We start from the raw sequence: 27854 nt of genomic DNA, 5'->3' as shown, positions 1-27854 counted from the left end.
ACCACCCAAAGGCCAGGGATGAGGTAGGTTCTGATGTGTTTACGTACTCAGCTCTGCAGGATCACCATTTTCTTGCTTCTGGTATCTGCCCCTTAGTGGGCGAGGCTGGTCTAGAGGCTTGTGCAGGCTTCCTGGTGGGAGGGGCTGATGCCCACCCACTGGTGGGTGGAGCTCAATCTGGCCCTTTGGTGGGCAGGGCCATGTCAAGGGGCATGTCTAGAGGTGACTGTGGGCTCAAGAAGTCTTTAGGCAGCCTGTCTGCTGACGGGTCTATGTTCCTGCCCTGATGATTCTTTGGCCTGAGGCACCCCAGCCCTGGAGCCTACAGGCCTTTGGGTGAGGGCAGGCTTTGGTGCTAATGATGCAAGCAATATATCTGCCTCCTGGAAGAGTTCAAGTAGGTGTACATTCACCAATATTTCCGCCACCAGGTTTTATGACCCCAGACAGATCCACAGTCACCCTCCTCCCAACTCCACAAGAGGGCCTCCAAGACCAGCAGATAAGTCTGGCCCGGGGTCCTAGGAAGTCAGCTGCTTTTGCTCTGCGTGCTGGTATGCACGAGACCTTGCGTGCACCCTCCAGAAGTGGAGCCTCTGTTTCCCACACCCCCCACCCCTGTCCGGTGGAGCGCCTACAATCAAGCCCCACTGGCCTTCAAAGCCAGATCTGCTGAGGGCTCCTCCATCCGATGCCAGACCTCTAGACTGGGGAGCCTGATGTGGAACTCAGAGCTCTCAGCTCTGTGGGAGAATTTCTGTGATGTAATTAGTCTCTAGTTTGTGGGTCACCCACCCAGGTAGTATGGGATTTAATTACATTGCAAAGTACACCCCTCCTATTATCTCGTGTGGTTTCATCTTTATGTCTTTGGATGCAGAGTATTTTTTGTGGTAGATTCCAGTCATATGAAATATCAATTATGCTTAAATCAGAGGCAATACTAATCTGAATCTAAAGGGATGAACATTATAGCTCAGCTTAATTTTTAAAAACCTATGTATGGTGACTATTATAGGATAGAAGATACATGTTGGCCCACAGTCAAAATATTCTATTTTTCCTACAGTTTATGATTTCTTTTTTTTTATTGAGATAGTATTGGTTTATAGTATTATATGTTTCATGTGTACACCATGCTCACCACAAAATTTTAGTTTCCATCCATCACCATACAGTTGACCGCCTTCAGTCTCTTAAAGTTCATGTTAAAAGGAGAAAAACATTGTAAAATGAATCTCACTTCTATCAAACTGACAGAACTCACAACAACAGAAACATATAAACACAAAACCTCATTTATTTTTGTTTGAAGCAGAGAGAGATCACTTAGCACAGGAGCAATAAATAAATCATATAAATATTGAGGGAAAATGTTCCCATGAATACACACATGTATATATTCTTAACAGCAGTGATCAGAAGTTTAATACAATGTAAGGTAGTTTTCAATTTTAAGAAAATGCTTTCTGACAGACTTTTGAGTATGAAGTAAACAGGTAAATCAATACGATATATCACTTATGGTTCAAGTCACTTGAATCCTGTGGACTGTGGAAACCATCTTGGGATTTACATTTAGTGTCAGGATTGGCCTGTTCAACTTTTGCATTTCACTCAGTTTGGACCAGCTTTACAAATTAACCCCTCACCTCTTGATCTTTCACACTCAGGACTATAGGAGGGGAAGGAAGGAGGGGCTGAGAGTGAGAACATGCAGGAGGCCAACCCCAGGGTTTCTAACATGTGTCAGTTCATTTCTGCACTTCTTCCCATACTTGAGAGACATTAAAGTCTCAGGGCCCAAAGTCATACCTACAGTGGCTAAATAGGTCTGAAACTGCAAAGAAAAAAACCTTAAAAATTTACAGTCCACCAATTTGAAAATTACTTCAAGACACTGCCCATGACACATTTTTTAGTCTACTTTTTAATAACTCAGAACACTTTTTTAAAACAAACAAACAAACATATGATTGCTTGCATCATCACCTCTGTCCAGTAGGCTACAGGAGCATCCAGCTCTGAGTATCTTCCGTGAATAGCAAGCACAGGGTAGAATTGATACAACGGGGCTTCTAGCTGGCTTTTAAAGCTTTCCATATGTCTGGCTCTGAGGTGAAAAAATGAAAAACAGGAGGAGTATGGAAGGGAGTAAAGATTTAAAATTATTTGCTGGATCTCACAGCCATTGTTTCCCTGCTGAGATCTCAGTGGTAGCTACAGACAGGGATATTCAAGGCCACACCTCAGATCAACTACGTATAACAGGGGTGTTTCCCATCAACTTCCTTGACCAGGCAGAATCCTCACAGAAATAAAAAGAGATCCAATGGGGTTCAATGATCATAATATTAATTTAGAAAGACCTCCTTCTAGCATGAAGGAAGCTTATTCCAAGATATTCTCTTGGATTCTAAAACCTTCAGCAATTAAATCAGAAGAAGCTGGGCTAATAAATAAGGAGACAGACTTTCCTTGGTCTCAGTTTATAATTACAAGGACAATCTCTCCTGTTCTAATCCTACATTTTACTCTCTTTCGAAAATTAAATTTACATTGGCTAATTAGCCTGCTTTTGTGTTCTGGTTGCAAAAATATTTTTAAATGTATGGTAGTCTCTACTATCAAATACATTTTTAGCTGTTAAAGTACATTCTATTAAAAATCTCATGAAACCCAAGGCAAATAGTGCAGAGTAGGGTGAGGGGGCTGTGAAGATATTTTAATCCTTCCTTTGCTGTCTGAGAGCAAAATATTCAAAATAAAGTGACAAACAGAATTGACTTGGAATACTGCCTCTCTGCAATTCAAAAGTCAACCCACACTGAGCAAAAGCAACATTTCAAAGTGCAGAACATCTGGGCGTGTGTATGTCTAATGCCTGCATTACCACAAAAAGCATATGCGAGATTCAGCAATACTGTACTTGGGGAAGTAAAACACATAAGTGATGCAGGGAGCTCAAATTTTAACACATTCTATTTTTACTAGAAAAGAAATTCAGGTTCTAATATATTATCAGGGCTAAATTTAACATTTGACAGGCTGGTTGTATATGGCCATTCTTCCTGCTTCTGATGCTACACTTACATTTACTGCACATGAGTCCTAGATCTAAATGAAAACTGATGTTCAGCATCAAAATGTACATCCTTAGGGAAGGTAAAGGTGTAGGATCTTTTCAAGGCTTAAGAACAGCTTCTGCCGATTAGCAGATCTTGCACGTCATCCAAATTCCTTTGCCCACTCATGTGGGTTAGACACTAGGGTAACCAAGTTCCTTTGGCAGGGATTGGGGAGATAGAACAGAAGACACCTGCCAGGACTAGGGAGAAATGGAACAAAATTTGGTGGGGCATCTTTGACATGGCTCTGTAGCTAGGAATTCTGGAAATACAGAGACTAAGACTGGAAACTGGGTTTTTACTGAGTTAATACCTCACAACAGAAACTCTACAAAACCAAAATTTGTTCTGTCTTTACGTGTAGTGTGTACACAAGTCTGGAAGTGTTTCCGAGGGGTGAGGGGCCAGAGACTGAGCAAATGACTACTGAATTAGCATAACTGTATAAGAATAAAATTTATAGTACCAGGGAAGAAATTTTCTTCTTCATTCTGTAGTTATGGAGTTAGTGATATTACATATAGTTCTCTACTATGAGGTGATAATAAGGAGTCAGCTCTAAGCCCTAGGTATGAGTGTTATCATATATTAAGAAAATCTCCTTTTTCTTGTTGGTTTATAGGGTTTGGAGTTAAATGAGAAAAATATAGCATTTAAATAACATTCATATCAATTTTTCTTAGGGATTTTATCATAAAGTCATAATTTGTTTTTAAGTCTAGGTTATAGGAAAGCACACTATATTAGGAAACATAAAAACACTATTTGTTTACTATTTCTAGATGTCTAGTACAGATTAAGTCCTATTAATATAAACATTAGTGGGCCATCTAAATATTTTTCATCATCCTAGAATTCTAATGTCTTGAAAATTATTGGGAATTAAAAAGGCAAGATAAAATTGAAAATAGAGTAATTTCAATATGCAGGGTTTAAAGATTTTTAATAATATTTATCTAATAGGATTTGTCCTTCATTTTAAAGTTCTAACAGATTGACATGAGTATTAAATTCTCAACAACTATGGAATAGTTCTTTGGGAGGACAGGTCATCACAATGCAACCCTTCCTTTTAGTATTGACACCTCCTGGATGCCCAGAACTTGCCCCAATTTATGAAGACACCAATCTACACAACAGTGCAGCATGGAATTTGTTTCTCTTCTGATAAAACTGAAGCAATAATAGCATCACACAATTGTACTCTAAGGTATTTCAAAGTACACAAAAATACAGCTATTTATGCTATGTAGTTATGTGAATAATATTCCCAAGAGACGTTAAATCTTTAATACCCAACTTCTGTCAAACACTTAGAAGCACAGAACTATATTAAGAAAGCGTGTGGCATTCAATTTCTGACATTTCATCCTGTAAGAAGGCGAAGCACAACAATAACACGTCTCTGAAATGCAAATGCCATTAAGTGCAAATTTCCAGAACACAAGGTCAATCTAGAAACACATTTTAAAATTCAACAGATTCACTTTTTAAATTAGTATGCTCAGTATATAATTTTCAAACACAATCCGAAGTGATTTTCCAATGTTTTTCATAGTCTTAACTTTTTCTCCCTTGTAAAAATATATTCACTGGTTCATTTTTCTGTTTTCCAATTTTCACATTTACTAGCTGAAACTATCTAACCTTATAGGAATATCCTTTTTTCTCCATGTTTCCAAATGTGAAATAGATTTTATTTAAATCCCATAAGAAGAACACCACCAGTAATAACATTCCCTTATGTTTGAGCTTTAAAGTAAACCTTAAACAGTTCTAAAAGGAGAAATTTTTAATCCTCCTAACCAGAGCTGAGAATTAGCACAACTTCCTTCAAACAGTTTGTCAAGTGAATACTGTAACTAGACACAGAAGGAGATAGTCACCCCGAGAACAAGGGACTGTTTTTTGACTTCCTAACTCGACCTGGGCACAAGAAGATACAGAACTGCGTTACCCCAGGAAAACTTGTAGACGCTGAGGGTCTTACACGGAGCTCGAAAAGGGAACCACCTGCTTTCCGCCCACATACACCTCCTCAATATTTCGGTCATCTCCTGAAAGAAGCATCAAGGAATCATTGTTTATAACCTGAACAGGGAGACATGATCAATAGAAAATGCAGCATCTAATCTGAGGACTAGAGCCTGAAGTACACGCCTAAAGCAGAATTCACGTAAAGTTGAATCGACCCTCCATCACTGTCCTTTTAGCTAGAATGAGTGGTTTCCATTTCCAGCCCTAGTTGTAAAAGAAATACTTATCTTTACGCCCCAGAATAATACTCAGCATGGTGAGATGAAGGGCTTGCAAGAACTGAGCTTCACAAGAAATACCACATGTGTCTCTCCCACTCTAAATTCACTCAGAACTCAGAGGTCACTCAATGGAGTGAGAGGAAGAATAGAATCTTCTATACTATTTACTTCTCTCTCTATCTCTCTCTCTCTCTTTCTCAATAGAATTGAATGTGAGTATGTTTAAAAAACAAAAACTGGCTTCCCTGGTGGCTCAGTGGCAAAGAACCCACCTGCCAATGCAATGGGTTTGATCCCTGGGTCGCGAAGATCCCCTGGAGAAGGAAATGCAACCCACTCCAGTATTCTTGTCTGGGAAATCCCATGCACAGAGGAGCCTGGTGGGATACATCCCATGGGGTCACAAAAAAGCTGGACACGACTTAGCGACTAAACACCATGTTAAGAAAGCGCGCATGGAGAGACTCCACCACAAACTTCTCACACACACAGCGTAGTGTCAGAACAGGTGTAGGGGGAAGTACAGGGTGATCTCATCTTACCTGCCATTCCTCAAGTTTAGGGTCTAATACTATGTTCTCAAAGAGCGTGTTCATTTCAAATAGTGCCTTTAAATATTGTACCACAAATGGGCTCAGTGCTAAGGAATGCTAAAAACAATAATAAGTCTAAGCAAATGATCACACATAATGCTTAACATATGGTACAATATATGCAGAGAGCATACCAAGAGACAACAGAAGATTTTATTTAGCATAGAGACATATATACCTACCTAGATATAGGAACTTCTGGATAACAGCCTAAAATGAAAAATAAAGATAATAATAAAAAAGAGTATTTTCTGCACTTAGAAAAGCAAATTGACAATGAATAGTGGTTGGCAAAACCCAGAAATATAAACTTATTTCTCGATGGCAAAAATCTATTTTTATTTTTTTCTAAACACAGACTTTTTTTCTTTTGTAAATATATATATATATATATATAGCCCACAGAGGAGAAAAATGCTGTACATTTTAATGCCCAAACTTATTTATATATTTACATAAAAGATGCTATCTTGATTATCACTGTCTGTTTGCAGTTCCACATGTAAATTTCTTTAGTCCTGCATTCCACATCAAGCAGTTACAGTGAAAATATTTTTTTTCCTTTTTTTTTGGAAAATATTTTTAATTTAACCCCTAAAGAGGTCTTGAGATAAGATACATAATCCATCCATTTAACAGGTACTATAATTCCTTCTGTTGCGTACTTTAGCCTGGCTAGAACATAGTCCCAGAAATGGACACACTGGTGTCTGTCTATTCCAATAACAGAGCTGGGTAAAGGGGAAGAAATTATTTGTCACCAACAATCCAGTATCCCAAGTCAAAATACTAAACTATGGCCAAAAGTACATAACTCTATCACTGGAACTAGCTTCTATGGCTAATAGTCACTGTCTCACTTAAGCTGGCATCCAATGAACACCCTAAAATCTACTTTTATTAATGAAAAAGAAATGGTCTTTTGCCTGAAAAAATAAAAGTACTGATTATTAACAAATGTTTCCAACGCCTGAAAGTCCTTAATATATAACCTTGAAATCTTCAGAGGGAAAGTGTTAACATAAATAATTTAATATAATGATTTAAATATTTTAAGAGGTGTATAAGACAAAAAAAAATGCCTGGATGAATGGGACTGAACCCTATTCCCAGAAACTCACTCTAATATTCCAGGAAATTTACTCAATCAATAAAAAGTAAAAGATTAAGTAATAGAAAAATAACTAATGCTGTTAACTTCAAATAATCCAGCACTTTTCTTCTAAAAACCTCAGTATGTTACATTTAATATCACACTTACTCTCATAAGTGGATCAGTTTTTAAATGGCAATAGTTAAATTTTAAGAAAAACCATCTCATAAAGAATTGTTATTAAAGTAAGAAAAACCAGTTTATTTTATGTATACAAAAACGTGATAAGAGGGACAAAGTAATGAAACTCAGTTTCTTTTTTTTTTTTTTTTTCAGTTTCTTATAATTAAGAGAATCAAGGTAGCACTGTGATCAAGAACCCAGACCCCAAAAGTCAGAAAGTCCTGGAATGGAATCCAAACTCTGTCTATTAATTAACAGCCATGAGTTCTTAGGAAATCATTTAACCTTCCTTAAGTCTCACTGCCCCATAAACCACACGGTAATATTAATAGCATGTGCCTCTCATAATAGTTCTGAGAGTTAAAAAATGATGTATGAAAGTGCATAATCCCATGCCATTTAGCAGATAGAAAGTGTGTTCAATAAGTGGTAACTATATTGTTTTCTTAGAGTCAAGTACCTTCAAATATACAAATATATTCAAAATAAAAGTGTTTACTTATACCATTATTGTCATGAAATTATAATAACTTAAAAGGATCTAGCTTCCCTTATAAGAGTCTCCTCCATTCCATTAAACTGTTTCAGTGTCTTTTTTTTTTCCCTATAGGGAAGTTGTTATGACTAGTTCATGAAATAAATGCTTTTTGATCAACTTCCTTTTACATACCTCAGAAATCTCACCAATAAAATCCCCATAAAACAGGTCAATGGGAGAGTCAGATGCTTTGGGGTTGATCAGGAGGGCATCAAATTCCTTACCCACTTCAAAGTTTCCAATCTCTCTATCCAGCCCCAGGGCTACAGGGTGGAATAAATTAACAAACAGTCAGTATCTCCAAGCTTTGGACCATGTAAATATCCCAATTTACAAGGACAGAATCTGCCAACATACCACTAGGGGAAAAAAAAAATCAGTATCTTAATAATGAAGCATTCCAGTAGACCGCAAGACTTCGACTTACAGAAAGCAGAGAAAGGACAGGGAAAGCAATATCTGAGAACAAAGAGGTCTCTTCAACACCCTGATCATATTAATAATTCTGATGGTATGTCCGTTTTGGCTCTACCAGCACCCTTCACAGTCCAGCTGGTTTATGATTTCCATTCATCCCTCTAAGAAACATGACGACTGACCTAATGTCTTTCTTTTCCTCTCCTATTCTCCTCCCAACATTCCAACTCCTTTCCTTCCCCTTTTTATTCTTTTGTTCTACAAAATAGCTGACAAGATCTACTTTTGCGTCAGTGAAATGAACTTCAAATAAGTAAAAACTAATTATCTTTTTTTTTTTGCATGTTTGTCAATGCAGGCATATCCATCCTAAGTTCCTTAAATGATCTGAATAGAAAAATATTCACTTCTGAAAGTAAATGGATCTCATAACTCAAGAGTCCAAGTGCTTTAGAAAGCAGACTAATTTCTCTGTAACCTTAAAGATTTCCTGGTTGCCAGAGAAGAATGGTTCTTTACATAGGGCATAGGTCAATAATGTCTATTGACCTGATCCTTCTCACAGCTAGAATTCTTGTTCCATGAATAGTGATGTCAAGGAAGAACATCTCTCATTTTTATGGTTTACTTTTAAAAGATGAGGGTAGCTGGTTTTCCTGGTCAGTGAGGGTATTGAATTTAAGCTCCTTAAAGCCAATAATGTGGACAGAGTGTTCCAAATGGAAGCATGCATGAAAGAAAGGTCAACTGGAGTGCAGCATTTTGTAGTTGAATTTTTACGTGTATTTTTTGTATTCTGTCACTGTCAGAATATAGTCCTGTGTGAAAATATTAGACAATAACCGCCGCATTATATTTCTCTGTATGGATATCCAAAAGTCTTTTGGCAATGCTTAGAAATCCTGCTTGTTCTTAAATGGCTATTTAAAGGGTAACTCATTTATTCTCAGAAAAGAAAGAGACGTTTTAGCCAAAGAATTCTTATAGGAAGACAGAGGTGCAAACATAATTAGAAAAGTTAAAAAGCAGCTGGGTGACTTCTGATTGTGGGGAGAAGAACTGAATGAAATAGAAAATCACTAGAAATCTTCTCCCCCTTCACTGATTACACTTGACATTTTTCATTTGACACTTGTCATTTTTCACTTCACAAATAGCATGACAAACATGAGTTTTTGATGACTGTATTAAACATAAAATTATTGTGTGTTTAATAGGCCAGATAACCAGGTTCATTTGCCAGGATTTGACAAGATGTGTGTGTGTGTGTGTGTGTGTGTGTGTGTGTGTGTAGTATAGCCCCACTATGTAAGGGCTTCCCTGGTAGCTCAGATGGTAAAGAATCTGCCTGCAATGCAGGAGACTCGCATTCGATCCCTGGGTCAAGAAGATCCCCTGGAGAGGGAATGGCAACCCATTCTAGTATTCTTGCCTAGAGAATTCCATGGACAGAAGAACCTGATGGGCTACAGTCCATGGGGTTGCAAAGAGTTGGAGGTTATATATATATAAACTAACTGGATTACTTGTTAGAATTTGGAGAGTTCAGGTATGAACTAACCAAAAAAAGACACAACTACTTTCAGTGAATTGTAAATTGATCTAAATTCATATTATTGCAGAGAGGCCTAACTGTGCTGGTAAGCAACTCAAATGCACTTTAAGAAATGCAGTTTTACTGTCTCTAGAGCAGATGTTGGCTCTGTGAAAGCGATTGATGCATATCTTAATCTTGAGAGTGAATGTAAAGCTAGGAAGAGTCCAGCTTTTAACAGGGAAGCATTCATCTCATTCACTCAGACTCTTGTGGAGACACAAGCTAAGGAAAGGAAATTCTGTAACAGTAACCTCAGAGGCCCAGAAAATAGATCTGAAAGCTGTACAGCAAGGTAGAAATGATTTGGTAAGCACCCCATGCCGGCCTGGTCAGATAACAGGATCCTGATGAAACAACTCACAGACGGCCTAGAATAAAAAAGCATTATTTAAATATAAGTCATTTACACCATGAAGTTAAGGTGGTAGGACAACTATATGAACTCAGATGTGAAAGTGGGGAGTGTGACACTTGTTAAAAGTACAGAACTTTTAAAACTTAAAACTTTAGAAAATGAGGTCATAAGGCATGGGAAAATGCAAAGCATATGACCTTTTTCTTGAAATGTTCTTTATGGCATTCATCATAGCAGAACATTCAGAAAAGAGCCAGGAAGTTTCTCTTCCCAGGATACCCTGGCCTCCATCATACTTCATTTCTAACATCTAGGGTATTTATCATAAATATCAAGATATATTAAAAAAAGATACACCTGTCTCAAGATCTGTGTTCTTCTTTCTTACTAGCTACCTAGGGTTTCATGCTATGCTCATTATCATCCATCCAGATTATACTACAATACTAAAGTGAAAGCAATGCAGTTACCAAGTTCTATCTCTTCAGTAAAAATACAATTACATGTGAGAACTGGGAAAAGCTGATGAACAATATTTGCATATCAACCAGCTATATTTTTACAACTTTCTCTTTTGAAGGCAGCTTGTAATTAGTGTACTTAAGTATATAAACAAAATACATAGTCTAGGCTAAGATTTATACAGGAAGGAAAAAAAGATTTATATAGGAAGATATTGCAGTGGAAAGCAATGACCTGCACTCTGGTATCAGATTTCCTAGATTCAAATAATATACCGCAGCTTGACAGGTGTGTAAGCCTCACTCAGGTACCTGGTTGGTAAAATAGAATCAATAACAGTAGTTCTGAGGATTAAATAACAGCATCCATAAAGCATGTTGCATAGTGCCTACCACATGGTAAGAAACCAATAAGTCTTGGCTATTATTATTATTACTACTCAGATCAATAGAGAGCACTTTACTTGACTTGATGGGAAAAAACTGATTAAAGAATTCATATGCATGTGACCAATGCAAGTATACATTACAACAATACAACTGCATACTGAACGTCTCTTCTGCCAAAAACAAGGAACTTGCTAAATTAATGATTCAAATCATTCAAATAATGATTCACCACATGCTTGAACGTGTACTTCACTTGCTAAGCTTTGGGTATATTATGTGAGATGCAAATCATGAATATGGGGATGCCTGCTGAGGTCAGCATCATGAGCCTTCATACTTCAGCCAAGGACATAGATTGGCATGGTTGTACATCGTGTGAGAAAGAAAGAAAATGCTCATTCATTACCTTGGCTGCCTCCAAGAGTAGCTAGTCTGAAGACTTCTTTGAGGGTGAGGCTTTTTGAATTTATCTTATTAATTAAAAGGATATTGGAAACCATCACTGCTCTTCTGATTGCATCAAGCATGGATGATGAATAACCACCAGCCACATCTGAGGTAGATAAAATAAACAGTAACTTTATGAGCTGGATTATTAGGTATATAGGGTTTTTTCTGTTCTTAATGACAGATAGAGTCACTCAAATATACTTCAGAGAAAAGACCTTATCTACAAACACAGAATAGACACAGACTAGTATTTAAAGGAATTCAAAACTTGCGATTAATATCAAATTATACTTCTACTAGTTTTCTAGGGCTGCTGAAACAGATTACCACAAATGTGGTGGTTTAAAACATCAGAAATTCAGACTTCTCTGGCAGTTTGGTGGTTAAGACTCTGTGCTTCCACTGCAGAGGGCATGGATTTGATCCCTGGTTGGGGAACTAAGATTTCACATGTGTGGCAAAAAAAAAAAAAAAACAGCAGAAATTTATTCTCTCACAGTTTTGAGGGGCAGAAGTCTTAAAGTATGGCAGGGCCACCATCCCTACAGTGTCCAGGGAAGAATCTTCCCTGATTTCTCCCAGTGTGAGGGGGCTCCTGGTGTTCCTTGGTTTGTGGCAGTGTAGCTCCAATGTCTGCCTCCATGTTCAAATAGCCTTCTTCCTTCTGTGTCTTTATGCACCTTTCATTGCTTGTCTCTTATAAGGACATTCATCACTGGATTCGCCTTAATTCACAGTGACTTCATCTTAAGAGCTTTACCTTAATTACATTTGCAAAGATCTTTATTCCAAATAAGGCCATATTTACATGTTCTTGGTAGGTATCTCCTTTTGGGGGAGGTGGTACGGGGAGCACAATTCAACCCAGCACAATACCCAAATGTTCAATAAAGTTAAGAGAAGAAACATCTTTGACTATTCCCTAAATTCTCACAGAAATTGGTCAAATATGATTACATTATAGATAACATGAGATTTAAAATAAATTCATAGTTCTATGCTCTAAAAACTTGTCTTAACTCTATTTTAATTCTGATGAGGACTTTGGGAATTAAATAGCTACTTCTTTATGATAATTTTTTTCAGGAAGAGCTTTTAGAATGAACTTAAATATTCTGGAAAAATTAGTGTAATAAATGAGCAGTGCTGATATAGACAGCTTTACATTTGTCACTGGCATCATTAGATGACGAATGAGAATTTTTTATAGTGTTTTAAATAAGTCCCTAATCATAATTAAATTGAAATACAGCCTTTGACAAGAATGAATATAGAAGTTAAATGAATTAGTATAAATGTCAAGTAAGCTAACATGTTTTATTAGAGGAAAAGTACATCTATAGCTAATAAAATACACTTAATATTTCAAGAGTTCCTTTTGTCACATCTTGGTAGACACATATAATTATTAGTGCCTATGTATATTGCAAAGATCAAAAATAATAGCCCACTAAGTAATCTTAGATTACAGTTTAATTTTATGTTCAGCTGTCTTACATGTCTTTACCTAAACTTGTATGATTTTTTTGTTTTAGAAAATACTTTTCTTTAGCCAGAATTGTATTACCAGAGGCTCATCCAGTTCCTTGACAAGTTTTACTCATCTACTTACTTAGTCCACTTTAACATACAGTAACCATCCATCAACCTTTCATTTTATCATAGCATCCAGCTAATAAAACACATATGATTTGGGAAACATGCATATTATGCTTTGAAATACTTTGTCTATTGATTTTTTCTTTATTACTAGAACAAAGAAAACGTTCAGTTCAATCTAAAGGCAGAATAAAATGCTATCACTACATGGTATGGAAATAAGTAAAGATTGAATATATATTTCAAAATATGTAAGAAGCAGCTAAGAAAACCATATAAGAATAAAAACTTGAGCCAGGGGGCAATAGAAGAATAAAAGGAAGTAATTCTATATGTATGTGTTCATCCTATTCATTCATTCATTTATCAACAGATTTACTGAGCACCTTCTTTGTACTTGATTTATTAAAGCAATCATAAATAAAAGTTACAGGCACTGCATGAGCTTACTATCTTATGGAGAAGGAAAAGAGACATACAAAAAGACAAATATTAATAATAAACCATGTTCAGTTAGTGATCAAGAAAATGGAGGTAGAAAGCCCATTGTGACAGGATGGTCAGAGAAGACCTCGTTAAGTCAACAACATTTAAACTAGGGCAAAAATGAGAACTCAACCATGCTTAGAGAGACAAAGGGTATTCCAGGCAGAGGAACAAAAGGCACTCAGGTCATTTGGCAGGAGGGGGTGTGATTCACAGAGGGGATTAAAAGGGAGCACTGTGGGGAGGAGAGCAGCATGAGGTGGGGCTGGGAGGTGGAGGGATGTCACACCATGCAGAACTCTCTGGCCTCATAAAGAGGTTTGCATATTCAAAATCACACTGAAGGTGGTAATCAGGAGGGAGTGAAATATTTTCATTGTGATTCTTTTGAAGCGAGAATACTGGATTAGAAGGGCCTAGGAATATGAGACCATTAGAAAGCTAGTGCAGGAGTTTAAGCAAGAAGCAATGGCTTCTTGTATGTTTGTATGAGGTGTATGAGGCATTTAAGAGAGGCATTTAAGAGGACAGGCTTAGATGTTTGAGGGTATGATAAAGTTTGGGGGTTGTATGAGGAGGGGTCAAAGAGAAAGGAGAAAGTAAGCAATTGAAAATACAGGTTTGGAATTCAAAGAGGAGTCTGGGCTGGATATAAAAATCTGAGTCATCTGCATATGTGTATCCCATGTAAAGTCACGGTTGCAGATGACGACTCCTGAGAGTTGAAAAGAGGAGAGAGCCTAGGACTGAGCCTTAAGGAAAGCTTTTGAATGGCCAGGAAGAGAAGGGGCCTTCTGAGAAGATGAAGAAGGGCAGGCAAGAGAGGAAGAAGGGAAACAAAACCAGTGTGGTTTCACTAAATCCAAGGAAAGAGTATTTGGACAAGAAGTCCAGTGTGATAAAGACAGACTGGTGTCTTTTGGAGTTGGCAGCAAAAGAGATCGTGTGTGTGTGTGTGTGTGTGTGTGTGTGTGTGTGTGTGTGTGTGTGTGTGTGTGTGTGTGTGTGTGTGTGTGTGTGTGTGTGTGTGTGTGTGTGTGTGTGTGTGTGTGTGTGTGTGTGTGTGTGTGTGTGTGTGTGTGTGTGTGTGTGTGTGTGTGTGTGTGTGTGTGTGTCACTCAGTCAGGTCCGACTCTTTGCGACCCCATGGACTGTAGCCCTCCAGGCTCTTCTGTCCATAAGATTCTCCAGGCAAGAATACTGGAGTGGGTTGCCATTTCCTCCTCCGAAAGAGATGGTAGTGTGGTAACAATCCAGGGGAGAAAGGACAAGGATAGCAACTATGGAGGGTGGTAAGAAGCCAGGCTGAAGTGGGTGGAGGAATGGGAGAGTGCCTGGATGCAGTGTAGTGTGAGTATGTACTCATTGACGTTTTGCTGTGAAGCGGGGTAGAGAAGTGGGGCAAGAGCCAGAAGAGGGTGTCTAATTAACAGAGAGGTTTTCTTCACACCTTTGCTTAAAAGATCAGGAGGTCTACAGAATGTTTGTATTCTGAAGGAATGATCCAGGAGGGAGGAGGTAACGATGATACAGGAGAGTTACTGGCCAATGGAATTGATCTATTGAGATCAAGAGAGAGGAGAGCCTACAGAACACACCTCAGGGTATGTTTGTTTTTGACTTAGACCGGAAGAGAAATTTTTTCACCTGCAGAGAGAAAAAGAAGAGAAAATGCAAGCAGATGGAGGAAGGTATGTAAATTTAGTGGTGGGAACATAAAGGAAAGGCTTCTGATCGCATCTGTTTTCTCAGTGACTGATGAGATAAGGCCACTAGTTGGAAGCGAGAAGGGTATGCTTTGGGATAAAATAGTTAGGAAGAAATAGGTAAGTCTGTCTTGGAATGTGGGAACATATTAGAGAAACATAATTATCTATTTGGGTAGCGCTAAGGGCCACTTAGGATTTGAAAGCAACATTTAAAATGAAACCACTAGAAAAATGTTTTCTAGCAACATCCAGCTGCTCAGCTGTAAATATTTGAAGGGGAAGAGCTGAGACAGCCAAGGCGGGCTTTTAAAAGGTTAATTAAAAGTAAAAAATGAGGGCGGAAGGAAAGAAAGGAAGAAGAGGCATATGAGAAACGAAGAATTTCCAAGGAATGATTATAGTGAATACTCTGGCATCTAAGATGTGTAGATTAGGAAAAGAATAACGAATTTGGAAAAAGCATGTAATCACTGGATTGGAGCCTACAAGTTGATCAAAGAATATTGCTTTTGAATTAATTGAAGTAAATTAGAAAGATAGGAATTTGTCCCTAGAAAGTGGCATCCTGGCTCCATGTACATTGTTTTGATGAGTTTGTAGGTCTTGTTGATGTAAACTTGTTCCATGTTTTTTCAGGTTACTGGTTTGTTTGGGTTTTGTTTTGTTTTTATAATTTGCTATGTCCTTTTGAGATAAAGAAATTTTATACACTCATAATTTTGCTCCCACTTGCCAAATACATCTTCATTCTTTCAACCGTATGCATAAACCACAACTTCTTGGTTTCTGTTAACAAAATCAGAAAGTAAAACAATTTTTAGTACTTGGGAAGTTCTTTCTTGCAGCCTATACATTATTTTAAGATTTTATGATAAAATATTAAAGACAGTCAAATGATACAGGGAAAATATAATACCAAAACTCAAGGACCTAACACTCAGTTTCAAAGACAGTATTATATATTCAGGTCCCAGGAACCTGTTCCCAGAGGGAAACACCTTGATTTATGTTGCCATTTTGATTTTTTAAATGTTTATATTGTTGTTTATTAAAGCTGTTAGACCAGTTTAAGACTCATAGTCTGATAGTTTTTTAAAAGGTATTACTTTTAACATTGTACACATTCTGTCATTTTTTAAACTCCTTTACAATTTTTTTCCTATTTCTGTTTTAAATGATTTTAGCCTTCCCTGACATCCTGTTGTACCATACTTCCCTATACCATGACCCTTCACTTTGCCTCATCACTCATTGAATGATATAGATTTTCAAATAATTTTTTCAAAGGGTTCATGGGGAGAATATTTTCCAAACCTTTGTACATTTGAGAATTTTGTTGCCTTCACACATGAGGGAGAATGTGGCCCAATATAATATTCTTGAATAATAACCACTTTCTCTCCAAACTCTTGTTCTTGATATTTTGCAGGCCAACAAAAATTGCTTTTTAACTGTTTTATTGATAACTGACTTTTCCCCCTGCCTCAGCGTTTCAGAACTTTCTTTTCTTTTTCTTTATAATTAAAATACTTTGCCACAATTGGTTCAGTTATGGTTTAGACCAGAAGAGGGTAAGTTCTTTCATTAGGATACTCAGTAAGCTCGGAAAAGATTTTTTCTTCAGTGCTGATGGTTGCTTCTGTTCCATCAGTCCTGGATCCTTAGTCAGGAAAATCCTGTTTGCTGGTGCCATGCTCTCTTATCTCCCACATAGATTGTTCTCAAACACCCTCTTTGATCTTTGGTCAACTTCATTCTCCACATCACTGATTTAATTTTCCACAACAATAATTCTACTTCTCACAGCTAGCTACGTGGTTTGTTTTTTTTAATGGAGGGAGAACTAAGATATCATAAAATGCTCAGCACTTGTGTTCTGTTTGATGAATGTTAGTAACTATATATAGCCATCTAAGTACCTTTCAGAAAACAAGATATTAAACATTTCCCTCACCCCAGCAAGGTCCGTCATGGCCCTTTTCAGGAGTTCCCCTCCCCACCCCAAATCTTGGCAACCACTTTTTTTCATTGATGTTTTATTTTTAATCACTTTTTATTGGAGTATAACTGCTTTACAATGTTGTGTTCACTTTTACTGTATTGTAAAGTGAATCAGCTTTATGTACACATATATCCCCCTCTTTCTGGATTTCCTTCCCATTTCGGTCACCACAGAGCACACCCCAGTGTTCACTGCATTGCTATTTACAATAGCCAGGACATGAGGGAAGTCACTCAGTCGCGTCCGACTCTGCGACCCCATGGACTGCAGCCTACCAGGCTCCTCCGTCCATGGGATTTTCCAGGCAAGAATACTGGAGTGGGTTGCCATTTCCTAAACATTCATCAACAGAAGAATGAGCAAAGAAGATGTACATATATACAAAAGACCACCACCCAGCCACAAAAAAGGAATGACACTGGGTCATGTGTAAAGATGTGGTTGGACCTAGAGACCGTCCTACAGAGTGAAGGCAGTCAGAAAGGAAGGGCAACACCTCTTAACAGGAAAACTAGTTAGAAAAATATATCAGCCACTTTAGATAGAATAAAGTGCACATGGGAGATATGAACTTCCACCTGCTTTTGCTTGGCAACCGTTTTCTGATTTCTGTCAATGTAGGTTAGCTCTGTTGTTGCTAACCGGGACAATCTGTGGGCCCTGGATTTCCTACATGTGGAACCATAGAGCGTGTGCTCTTTTGTGCTTGGCTTTGTGCACGTAACAAAATGATTTTTAAATTAAAATGTTTTATTTTATTGAAGTAGAGTTGATTAATAGTATTGTGTTAATTTTTGCTGTTTGGGAAAGTAATACATTCTCTTTTCATATTCTTTTCTAGTATGGTTTATCACAGGACATTGAATATAGTTCCCTGTGCTATGCAGTAGGACCTTGCTGTTTATCCATTCTAAATGTAATAGTTTGCATCTGCTAACCCTCACACTCCCAGTCCATTCCTCTCCTTCGGCAACTACAAGTCTACTTTCTGTGTCTCTGAGTCTGTTTCTGTTTTGTAGACAGGTTCATTGGTGTCATATTTTAGATTCTACATATAAGTGATACCATATTGGTATTTGTCCTCTTTCTGACTTACTCACTTGGTTAGATAACTTCTAGGTCCATCCATAGTGCTTCAATGGCATTATTTCAGTCTTTTTTAATGGCTGAGTAGATACCATCGTATGTATGTACCACACTGTTTTTTACCCATTCATCTATCCATGGACATTTAGGTTGCTTGCAGTCTTGACTATTGTAAATAGTGCTGCTATGAACATAGAGGTGAATGTCTCTTTTTGTATTATGGTTTTGTGTGGATATATGCCCTGGAGTGGGACTGCTGGATCATATGGCAACTCTTTTTAGTTTTTTGAGGAAGCTCCATACTGTTTTCCCTGTAACTGCACCAAGTTACCTTCCCACCAACAAGTGTATGAGGGTTCCCTTCTCACCACACCCTCTCCAGTATTTTTAACAAAATATTTTTGTTTTGTATATATCAATGCTTTGTTTTTTTTAATGCTGAATGGTGTTTTTTGGTATGAATATGCTGCATCTGCTTATCTGTCCTCCTGTTAGGTTTTTAAACTTTATTTCCAGTTTGGAGCTATTATTAATAAAGCTATTATAAATATTCTTTATAACTATATGTGTTTATTTCTCTAGGGTAAATACCCAAACTGGAATTACTGAGTCATATGTGGATGTATTTTCAACTTTAGAGAACTATTTGGCAGTTTCTTATAAAGTGGTTGTACCATTCAGTCTCCCTCCAGTAGCGTATAGCAATCTACATGCTTATTATTTTTTCTTTTTCAATTTTCTTCTTCCGTTTTCAATTTTTCCTTTTCCATCAAAACTCAAGGTCTTTTCATAGGGCCATAGGGTTGTCTTGTCCTCTAGGGATGATAGCAATATTCTGAACTCTTATTCTAGATCCTAAAGTACATGGGAGATATGTTCATCCTCTTATTATTTTTGATACCACTTTCTCTTGTTTTGCAACAGTTTTGTGAAGCATCATGCACGTTTCTCATATTTAACAATTAAGAAATGAGAAAGTTCAGGTCTGCCTCTATTTGTTATAGATAGAGTGAATGATCCAGTCTTAGACCTACACTCTTGGCACAATATAAGTTAAACAGTCTTTTAAAGTTCAAAGGAAAAGAACAAGTTCATGCATAAAAGTCATGTTTAGGAAATAGTTGTATATAGGATAGCTATGTAAAATGCAACAGCATCCTCCAAGTTAACATATGAGAATATATCATATTAAATCAAACCTTTAATCAGGAAACCAGTGTTACTCTTTCCCTTTTAAGCCAATCTTTATTAACTAGTACAACTTGCCAGGTATCTGCTAACCATAACACATGCAGTTTTTTCATTTAAGCCTCAAAACAAGCATGTAGCAGATATTGTTATAATTATTGTTGTTCTTGTTATAGAAATTAGGAAATGAATTTTTAGAAAATTAAGGTATCTTGCTCAAGGTCTTATGGCTAATAAGTGACAGAGCTCTACATAATCATTTTAGATCTTTACTATGCAACCCAAACTCAAGAACTGGAAGTCATGTGAGGAACTAAAGTTGTGGAGACCAAACTCCTTGAAAATCTGAAAGCAACATCTGAGTTTTGCATTTCTACTAAATTTTCCATTGACAAAAACTCTTGACCATTTTTTTTCTTATCCATTAAATGTTTTCTGTCAGAGTAAAAACAACTGGTTTCCTACCTTAATACCTGAAACTACATCCAAGTATTACACAAATTTAAAAAAAAAAAAAACCTCAGTTGCTTTGATTCATGTAAAACTGAAGAAAACCTCTAATCTACCACACCTCTTTAAAATTATAAATGAATCACTTTTTATTATTGTAGTCTTACCAATATTGTTTGGTATAAAAATTAACTGAGACTTGAGTTGTTGCAAAAAATGATGAAAACCATTATTTTCAATATGCAAACAAACATCCTGGTGCTCTTACAAATCAGTAAGACAAATGAATCAAGAATGAAAAATAAGACCTTGTGCCCCAAAGCCATTTAAAAATCTTTTTTTAGTTCATTCATACCCAATGATAAAGAAAGGTCATAGCAGATGCCTAGACATTTGGGCCTGACTCCCTTCCAAAGTGAGCAGCACTACGCATACTCAGGAAAAGCAATTCAAATATACTATGAGAAAAAGGAGACACCACTAATTCATCAGCCACCTAGATTGTCCTTCAGCCTAGCAAACATCAGACTGCCTGTGGGAATCAGAATCTCATTTTGTTAAAAACTTCTTAAAAGCAAAGCACGTTTTTTAACATAGCTCAGAGTTCTCCATCATGGCATAGATTGAATTTGTGCTCACTATTCACAAGGTCGAATAATTTTCTTTTGAGACAGTATTTGTGATGACACAGTTACTGAAGACTAAAAACATAAAAATCCAAGCCATTGAAATTTAGCAAGAAGGACAAAACAAAAGGAAAAAAAGAACAAGGAGTTTTAAAAAGAATCTCTAAAACACTTGAGAGGGGCTTATCCTTTATAGCCCTGTGTCTGAATATAAACATGGATAATGGCTTTCAAGAGGTTAATGTAACCAAAACGTTTCCCTTTGCATATATTTTCTTACTGCTTCCAACCTCACTATTTTATTAGCACAAGATGTGACTGCCAGAAAATAAAACTAAGTTTTTTAAAACATAGAACTGTTACTTGAAAATTAGTCACAGTAGAAAGTTAGGTACTTTATCAACCACTTTGCCATGGCTCTTAATGGGAAGCTACTAACCTGTACCCAGCCCCGTCTTCACTCCATGTTTCAGGACCTCTGGCACATTGAGCAGGCCGCTGCTGAGCCTGCAGAGAGAGGAGACGGTCAGAACAAGGAGACCCCCCACATGGGTCCAACAAGAGAAGGACACTAATGGTAACAACGGTGATGTCACTGAAAATTGTGATTCCCATTGTCTCAGCTCTAATGCTGACACAAACACATTAGTCACATCTGACCATCTGAGTCCTGGCGTAAAAAAGGATCAAAAACAAAACAGCAAGAATTAGAAAGGAGAGCGGGGGACTATGTGTAAGGAAAAATAAATAAGAACTTAAACCTTGCAATTAGTTCAATGGTTTTACCGAGTTTAAATATATTTTATATTTATATATATATAAAGCTTATATATATATATATATAAGCTTTATAAACAACTTATTGACCAGAGACGTGTTAATACATCTTTTGTTACCTGAACGTTATTGATTAGAGATATTTCAATATTCACTTATATAACAAATCACCAGCCACAAGCATTAGCTTGCAAAAATCCCATGGTCAATAATGTGTTGATATAAATGACAAAATTATAGGATATTTAAAGTATACAACATGATGATTTGATATATGTATACACTGGGAGAGGATTTCTCCCCATTGAAACATCTATCACCTCACGTATATTTACCTTTTGTTGTTGAGGACCTACAAGTTCTACTCTCTTAACAAATTTCAATTATACAATATGGTGTTAGCAACTTGTAAAAAAAATTTTTTTTTTTTCAAGCAGCCCATCCTTCTATGCTAGGAAGTAGAAATTATAGAGCATTGCCTTTCCTCTCTTCCTGGAATCATTTGTTGCCTTCAATGACTAGTGATTTGCAAGGTCAAAGAAAGAGGGATAAAACTGGAAGAGGGTATGCAGGCTGTAAGTCACTGCCTGATGGATCAAATGCTGCTTCTGAGGACAGCAGCAACTAGGAGAGATTTCAGACATCGTGACCCTGAGCTCAATAGATGTGCCGCCTTTCTAAAGAGACAAAAACTAAAGTGATCCTCAGAAGTCTGTGAAGATGCAAAGGTCAAAATGGTTTGCTTGGAAATGCACGTTACTATCATTTTCAAAGCCCAGTGCACATGCAAGAAATCTCTCAAAGTGCTGGAGAAAGAATGGCAGTGACCATTCAAACCATAAACGTAGCCATAAAGAAAAATTTAACTTCAAACCTCAGTTTGTAAAACTGAGTCATGTGTTCATTTAGGTGTTGTGTAACTAAACTCATAGGATGTTAAACCCTTCCTCTAACTGGTCACCAGACCATAATTATGATTACTAAGATGTACATAGGCAAGATTCTGTTAGGTATGATCACTTTATGTCTGAAAACTAAAAGCCTCTGGAACCTCTCAAAACACTCCAAAAATATATTGCCATGGCTGACGTGCATTTCCCATACTGCCATTGACTAGAACTTTTTCATTCACAGAGTCCCCAAGACTTCCGACAGCCAGAACCATCTCCTCTCTGCCTGGAGGCTCTCTCACAAAGCTGCAGCCTGCTCTGCCCTCTTTTGGGGAAGGTCTGAAATTGCAGAGACTCCATGCCCCTTCGCCCTGACCCAGCAGCCCTCCACTGGTAAGTTCAGGTATAACTACTTCAGCTCCCCCACCTCTTGGGCACGGTGTCCTTGAGGTCTACACTGGCTCCCTGAGTATTCCAGGAGGATTAAATTCCAGGAGCCCATGGTGATGACCTGCTTGGACTGACTTCCTTCCCTTCTTTGTCTCTCCCTACTAAAGGTGCTTTCTGAGATCACCTCCCAAATAAATTACTTGCACATAAATCCTTATGCCATGTTCTGCTTCTGCAAGAACTCAAAATGAGGAAGGATATAAAGTAATCCTCAAAAAAATGAAAATCTAACAGAAACTAAGAAATTTATTGAATGAATATATGAATGATCCACCGCAACCTGCCTCTCGCTCTGTTCTAGGTCAACTAACACCAGAAATGAGAGATCCTTTCTGTATGAAATCCTGGAACAGGAACTCTTAGCCTAGCATTCATGGGTTGGCATTATGGTATATGAGTTCCCCAAAATTAGATGCAGCATTTTCATGTCTGTGGGGGTTTTTTTCGTGAAGATACAGGCAACTTTCATCTGATTCCCTTGTGCACCTAGAACTTTTCAAAAGGTTAAAAAAAGTTGTAAATAAAGTGTTCTCCATCCTGGAGAATTAACAGGACAGGGTCCCTCCTAAGTGCATCACGTCAGGTGACAACAGCATGACATCTACCGAAGGGTGATGGCTTCTGGTAGCACTGCACCATTTCTGGTAGTTTGTACATCACAAAGTAATGAGAGGTCAGTACCCTCTCCCTAGAACACCAGGTTGGCATATGCACTCTTTCAGTCCTTAGCTCTAAATTCTCAGTGCTATTGGTTTTGAACTCTCTGTTTCCTATTGTTCTGTTTTGTGCAAACTCAGAAATTGTAAGAGATGTGGGGCTCCTCAAATGTACACTCTGCAAAACATCGCCTCTTTTTTAAGTGCTCTCAGTCTCCCCAGTGTAGTACAGACAGGCACCCTTCTATCTAGTTCACATCCCAGTCGAACATAACTACAGAAGAGAGATACTGGAGGAATGACAGAAAACAAAAGCTATCTGGCTGCTGCTTTGCAGTCCAAACATTCATGATCTACCAATCCATAATTGCCTACTTACGATAAGTTAGAATTGGGACAATGCGAGATGGACGCTCCTCGTTCCCTGAATACATCCAGTTCCTCTTCAGAAAGGTAGCAGCCATGTGCCATCACTGTCTGGAGGGAAGAGCATTCCAGGTGGAGACTACCACTTCAAAGTGCTTAAGTCAGTCCTCACTCACAAGCAGGTACTTAGCTGGTAAAACTGATTCAAGAAGGCAGGCACTGCACATGTCAGACTTCTCTTAACTTTTAATCCTGATAATATTTGTGGGTTTTCCTGAGTAAGACTTTACTCTGGCAAAATTCTTTTTCTGTCAGTATAAAGCCTGTACTTAAATAGCTTTCTTCTTTGGGGAGCATGGTTCAATGATCACAGAATTATCATTAATATAAAATCTTTCCAACCTCTGTGCAAATACAATTAACATGCAAATTGAAGGCTAATTTATTAATCATATGGAAATAGATGTAGAGTAGGGTGAAAATTACGATGTAGCATAAACAAGATCTATGCAGAATACTAACCTTTAAAACCAATCATATTCAGATGTCTGTTCACATAGTCCCTAAGAATTCATTTGCCATAATAATTAAACTTTCCATGCAGTTCATACATTTCGTTAAAGGCCAAGGCCAGGGGATATATTGCTGTAATGAGATCTCTCCTCACTCATATTAATTTTAATTAACATTGTTTAATTATAAATATAATACATACTCATTTCTTTAAAAAAGCAGTCTTAGAGTGTTTAAAAATGTCAAAAGTCCTCTGCTTCCTCAGGAAGGATCACTTTTAACATTCAGTGTGTGTCTTCCAGGCAGTTTGCTAAGCGAGCATGTACCCACACATATACAAACACACATCAAACAATATTTCTACAAACACCCTTCCTTGTAGGTTTGTATACCTCATTCTTTGTGAATGTTGGGTAAAATTCTAATTATCTACGTTCTGTAATCTAAACAATTCCTCACTGATAGCCATTTTTAAACTTTCATATGTAATTAACATCCCTATTCATATTCCTTACAGAATGGATCTTCAGAAATACATTTGCTAACTCAAAGAGATACACATTTACATTCTAATGGATACTGACAAAAATGTCCTTGGACCAAATGACATTCCCACCCTCAAAGAATTTTTTAGATTTATTTACCAATAAATTTAATGATTTATTCATCAGGGATGAAACTTCAGGCCCATTTTTAATTGTATGCACACATGCATATGCACACTGTGTACTTTTATTTGGGAAATGCATGTGTTACAGAAGTCTGAAGATTACTACTGAGATTTTTAAATTTAGATAAATATGCCTTACTTCATATAGATTGTATCAGGATGAGCAATTTACCTTATTTGTCAGAAGATTGTTTTTATCATACACATCTGTGTAGTTTTTATAACCAGGGTATAAGTTTTCCACAGCTTTAACTTCATCACGATTTTCACTTATATGGCTCTACAAGAAAAGAAATAACATTTTCAGTTTTTTAATGTAAAATACCATTAGAAATTATACTTCCTACCCCCAAATGATGTGGATGGTGTCTACTTTCCTAAATAAAATAATGGATGGTTGGTGTATTTTATTTAAAACAATTCTTACTATATATATGACAATGAAACTATGAATATATAATTACATGAACACATACTATTCTAACCCTAACCCACGTAATGCTTTCTAACAGTCTTTTCAAATTTCAAACTATAGCAAGAATAAGTAAAAATAAAAAATACTAATTGAAGAGAGTCAGGAGCCTAGCTATGCATAAGTCACCTGCCTCTTCTGGTGTTGGCCACTTAAGAAAAGAGTTCACTGGCCATCAAAATGGTAGAGCATGGTTTACTCATAAAAAAGCTGAAATATGAATTTAAAAAAATTGAATTTTAGCCCAGGTTCTGACCCTACATGTGTATCTTAGGGTAAGTCAGTTGTTTCCTTGGCACCTCCATTTTCTCATCTTGCAAATAAAAGTGTTGGGCAAAATGAGTGATTTTTAAATTCTTTTACCTTTCAATGTGTTATTCTTATAAAAATTCACAGATATTCAACATTTAAAAGGTATGAATGAGTTGCCATACAGAATGAAGCAGGGTTTGGACTCTGGGACCCTGCTCCCATTCTGTCCCTTTTGTCAGCTCCCGAATGAGTTCCTCTTCAGGAAATAGCTTGAAAATAAGAGACAAATAGTCCTGACATCATCAAGAAAGAGCGTATAAGAATGTACATAGAAGCAAGCCCTGGCCCCAACACTGTCCCTTCTCCAGGGAACCACAAAACCTGCGATGGTATAAAGTGTTTTTGAGACACGATGTGTCACCATACCAACCCCTCACCTAAAACAGAAATCACTTCTGACCAACCAGTGATGAGTATAGTATATGTTATAAGAAATAACTCTTAAGCAAGTTACTACTTCCAGAAATGGCAATGCCATTTCCCTTCCTCCCTGAGGTAGAGTATAAATAACCAAATAAATAAAAAACAACAATGGACTGAAAACAATGTTCCATCTGAAGAATGAGCTGTCTCCCTGCCTTGAGGAAATCCAGACCACTGAGAAATGGGCATGGGCATTGGAAGAGAGGAAAGGAAAACCAGATGGTTTGTGTCATTTTGATAAATTTGAGTAAGTATGTACATATACATGTAGATACACCTCCAGCAAGTAAATACTTAATTTTTCTGTGTGTTGATAGGGTTCAGGACACACTAACCCAAAATATGGCACCTTGGAATACTGAATATTTTAATCCAAAGAAATCTGACAAAATGGTGAAAGTAGGATGGTTCACTCTGATCTTGCCTTCACCCCTTTTTTCCTGAAACAGGTCATAAAACTCTTGTATGAGAGGTTCCCACCCTATACCTAGAGGAAAGGAGTATCCTTATCTCTAAAGACAAAGGAAACCAAGAACCAGGCCTTGGTAAGTTTTCCCCACTTTACTATGCTTGCTTCATACTCCTTAACCCATCCTGCTCCTCCAGGACTATACACTTGTCACCATACCTAACATAAAAATACTCAGGTATGTTTCATTGTGTCTCTGTTTCCTAATGAGGCTCTTGTATCATATAAAACTTATATAAACCTGTATGCTTTACTCCTGTTAATCCATCTATTTCAGTTTAGTTTTCAGGCCCAGCCAGGGGCCCTAAAAATGTAACAGATAATTTTTTCCTTCCCTACAATTGTATGGGATTGAATATAAAATTTCAAATATCACAGACCACCAAGAAAAAAAAATGGGGAAAGACAAAAATAGTTAATGAACCCTAACAAGATAAATCTTAACAATCCTCCATCCTATGAAACAATAAAGGATCAATGTGTTGCCTTTCCCTGACATGCCCTTTGTTTTTGGATAGTCAACTCTTAAGAGGGAAAATTTTAGTGCAGTAAGTAATGTAGCTTGAATGGAGAAGGGAAGCTACCAACTCCCAATTTTAACCCAGCTGGAAGCTTCAGAAAGTGTTTTATTCCTAAATTGCAACCATTTAATGACAAAGTAAGATATACTTTTTTTGTTCCTGACTTTAAATTAAGAAGCTTGGAACAAAAGGGTTTTTAAATTCATTTTTGTAAGGTGGAAATTAGGTTCTTTCTGCTTTTCAAATAATAGGTGGTTCCTCCAAAAAGGAAGGACTAGAACACTGAGAAAGTATCGAAAGAAACACATTAGATGTATCCTATGGAGAGCAGGTAACCAGTTTCTCATTAATCCTGCCTGCTTGCTTAAAATGTCCTCATCCCTGGGAGCCAGACTGGAGATAAGTGAGGGCAAAAGGAACCTTCAGGTTTCTTAGCTAAACAGCAAGCTAGATTTAGGTGATGTCTCTAAGGAACCTTATATCCTATGATGCTATATCTTGAGGAGCTCTTAGGAGACTAAGGGCAGGCTGCCCCCAAAGTGTGCCACTCTGGATGTAGATTATTTTGAGCTAAAAACTAATCAAGGCCCAAAAAACTCAGAAGAAGCTTTGAACTTCCTCCTTACCACCTACTTACGATTGGAAGCCTGCCCTAGGAAAGAGCTATTATCAGAGATAACTATAGTAAGGTACTAGGTATGTAGACAAGGGGAACCTAGCAAAACC

General features: G+C 37.3%; 1 protein-coding gene and 1 long non-coding RNA gene across 7 annotated transcripts in view; one reads left to right on the top strand and one right to left on the bottom strand.

The window, feature by feature from the left end:
- Positions 1-27854, top strand: part of LOC122686077 — a 92239-nt gene that overhangs the window by 55398 nt on the left and 8987 nt on the right. For all 3 annotated transcript variants that reach the window (XR_006338617.1, XR_006338618.1, XR_006338616.1), the window contains 2 exons: positions 22521-22669; positions 26588-26683. This is a non-coding gene — a long non-coding RNA (uncharacterized LOC122686077). The remainder of the gene's footprint in view (positions 1-22520; positions 22670-26587; positions 26684-27854) is intronic.
- GDA (guanine deaminase) overlaps positions 1283-27854 on the bottom strand; it is a 103690-nt gene continuing 77118 nt past the window's right edge. For 2 of the 4 annotated variants that reach the window (XM_043891175.1, XM_043891177.1), the window contains 8 exons: positions 25104-25211; positions 23762-23859; positions 21049-21116; positions 11420-11566; positions 7926-8056; positions 6162-6189; positions 5086-5185; positions 1283-2113 (listed from right to left, as the gene is read on the bottom strand). In XM_043891175.1, coding sequence (XP_043747110.1) covers positions 5115-5185; positions 6162-6189; positions 7926-8056; positions 11420-11566; positions 21049-21116; positions 23762-23859; positions 25104-25211 — 651 coding nt within the window. In that variant the 3' untranslated portion in view covers positions 1283-2113; positions 5086-5114. Of the gene's footprint in view, positions 5186-6161; positions 6190-7925; positions 8057-11419; positions 11567-15990; positions 16044-21048; positions 21117-23761; positions 23860-25103; positions 25212-27854 lie in introns of those variants that run through there. The other 2 variants (XM_043891176.1, XR_006338615.1) reach the window with 2 other exon arrangements.

The sequence above is a fragment of the Cervus elaphus genome, chromosome 29, assembly GCF_910594005.1.
Source record: "Cervus elaphus chromosome 29, mCerEla1.1, whole genome shotgun sequence".
NCBI lineage: Eukaryota > Metazoa > Chordata > Mammalia > Artiodactyla > Cervidae > Cervus > Cervus elaphus.
The sequence above is the reverse complement of the archived record's forward strand: the minus strand, read 5'-3'. Positions and strand labels throughout refer to the sequence as shown.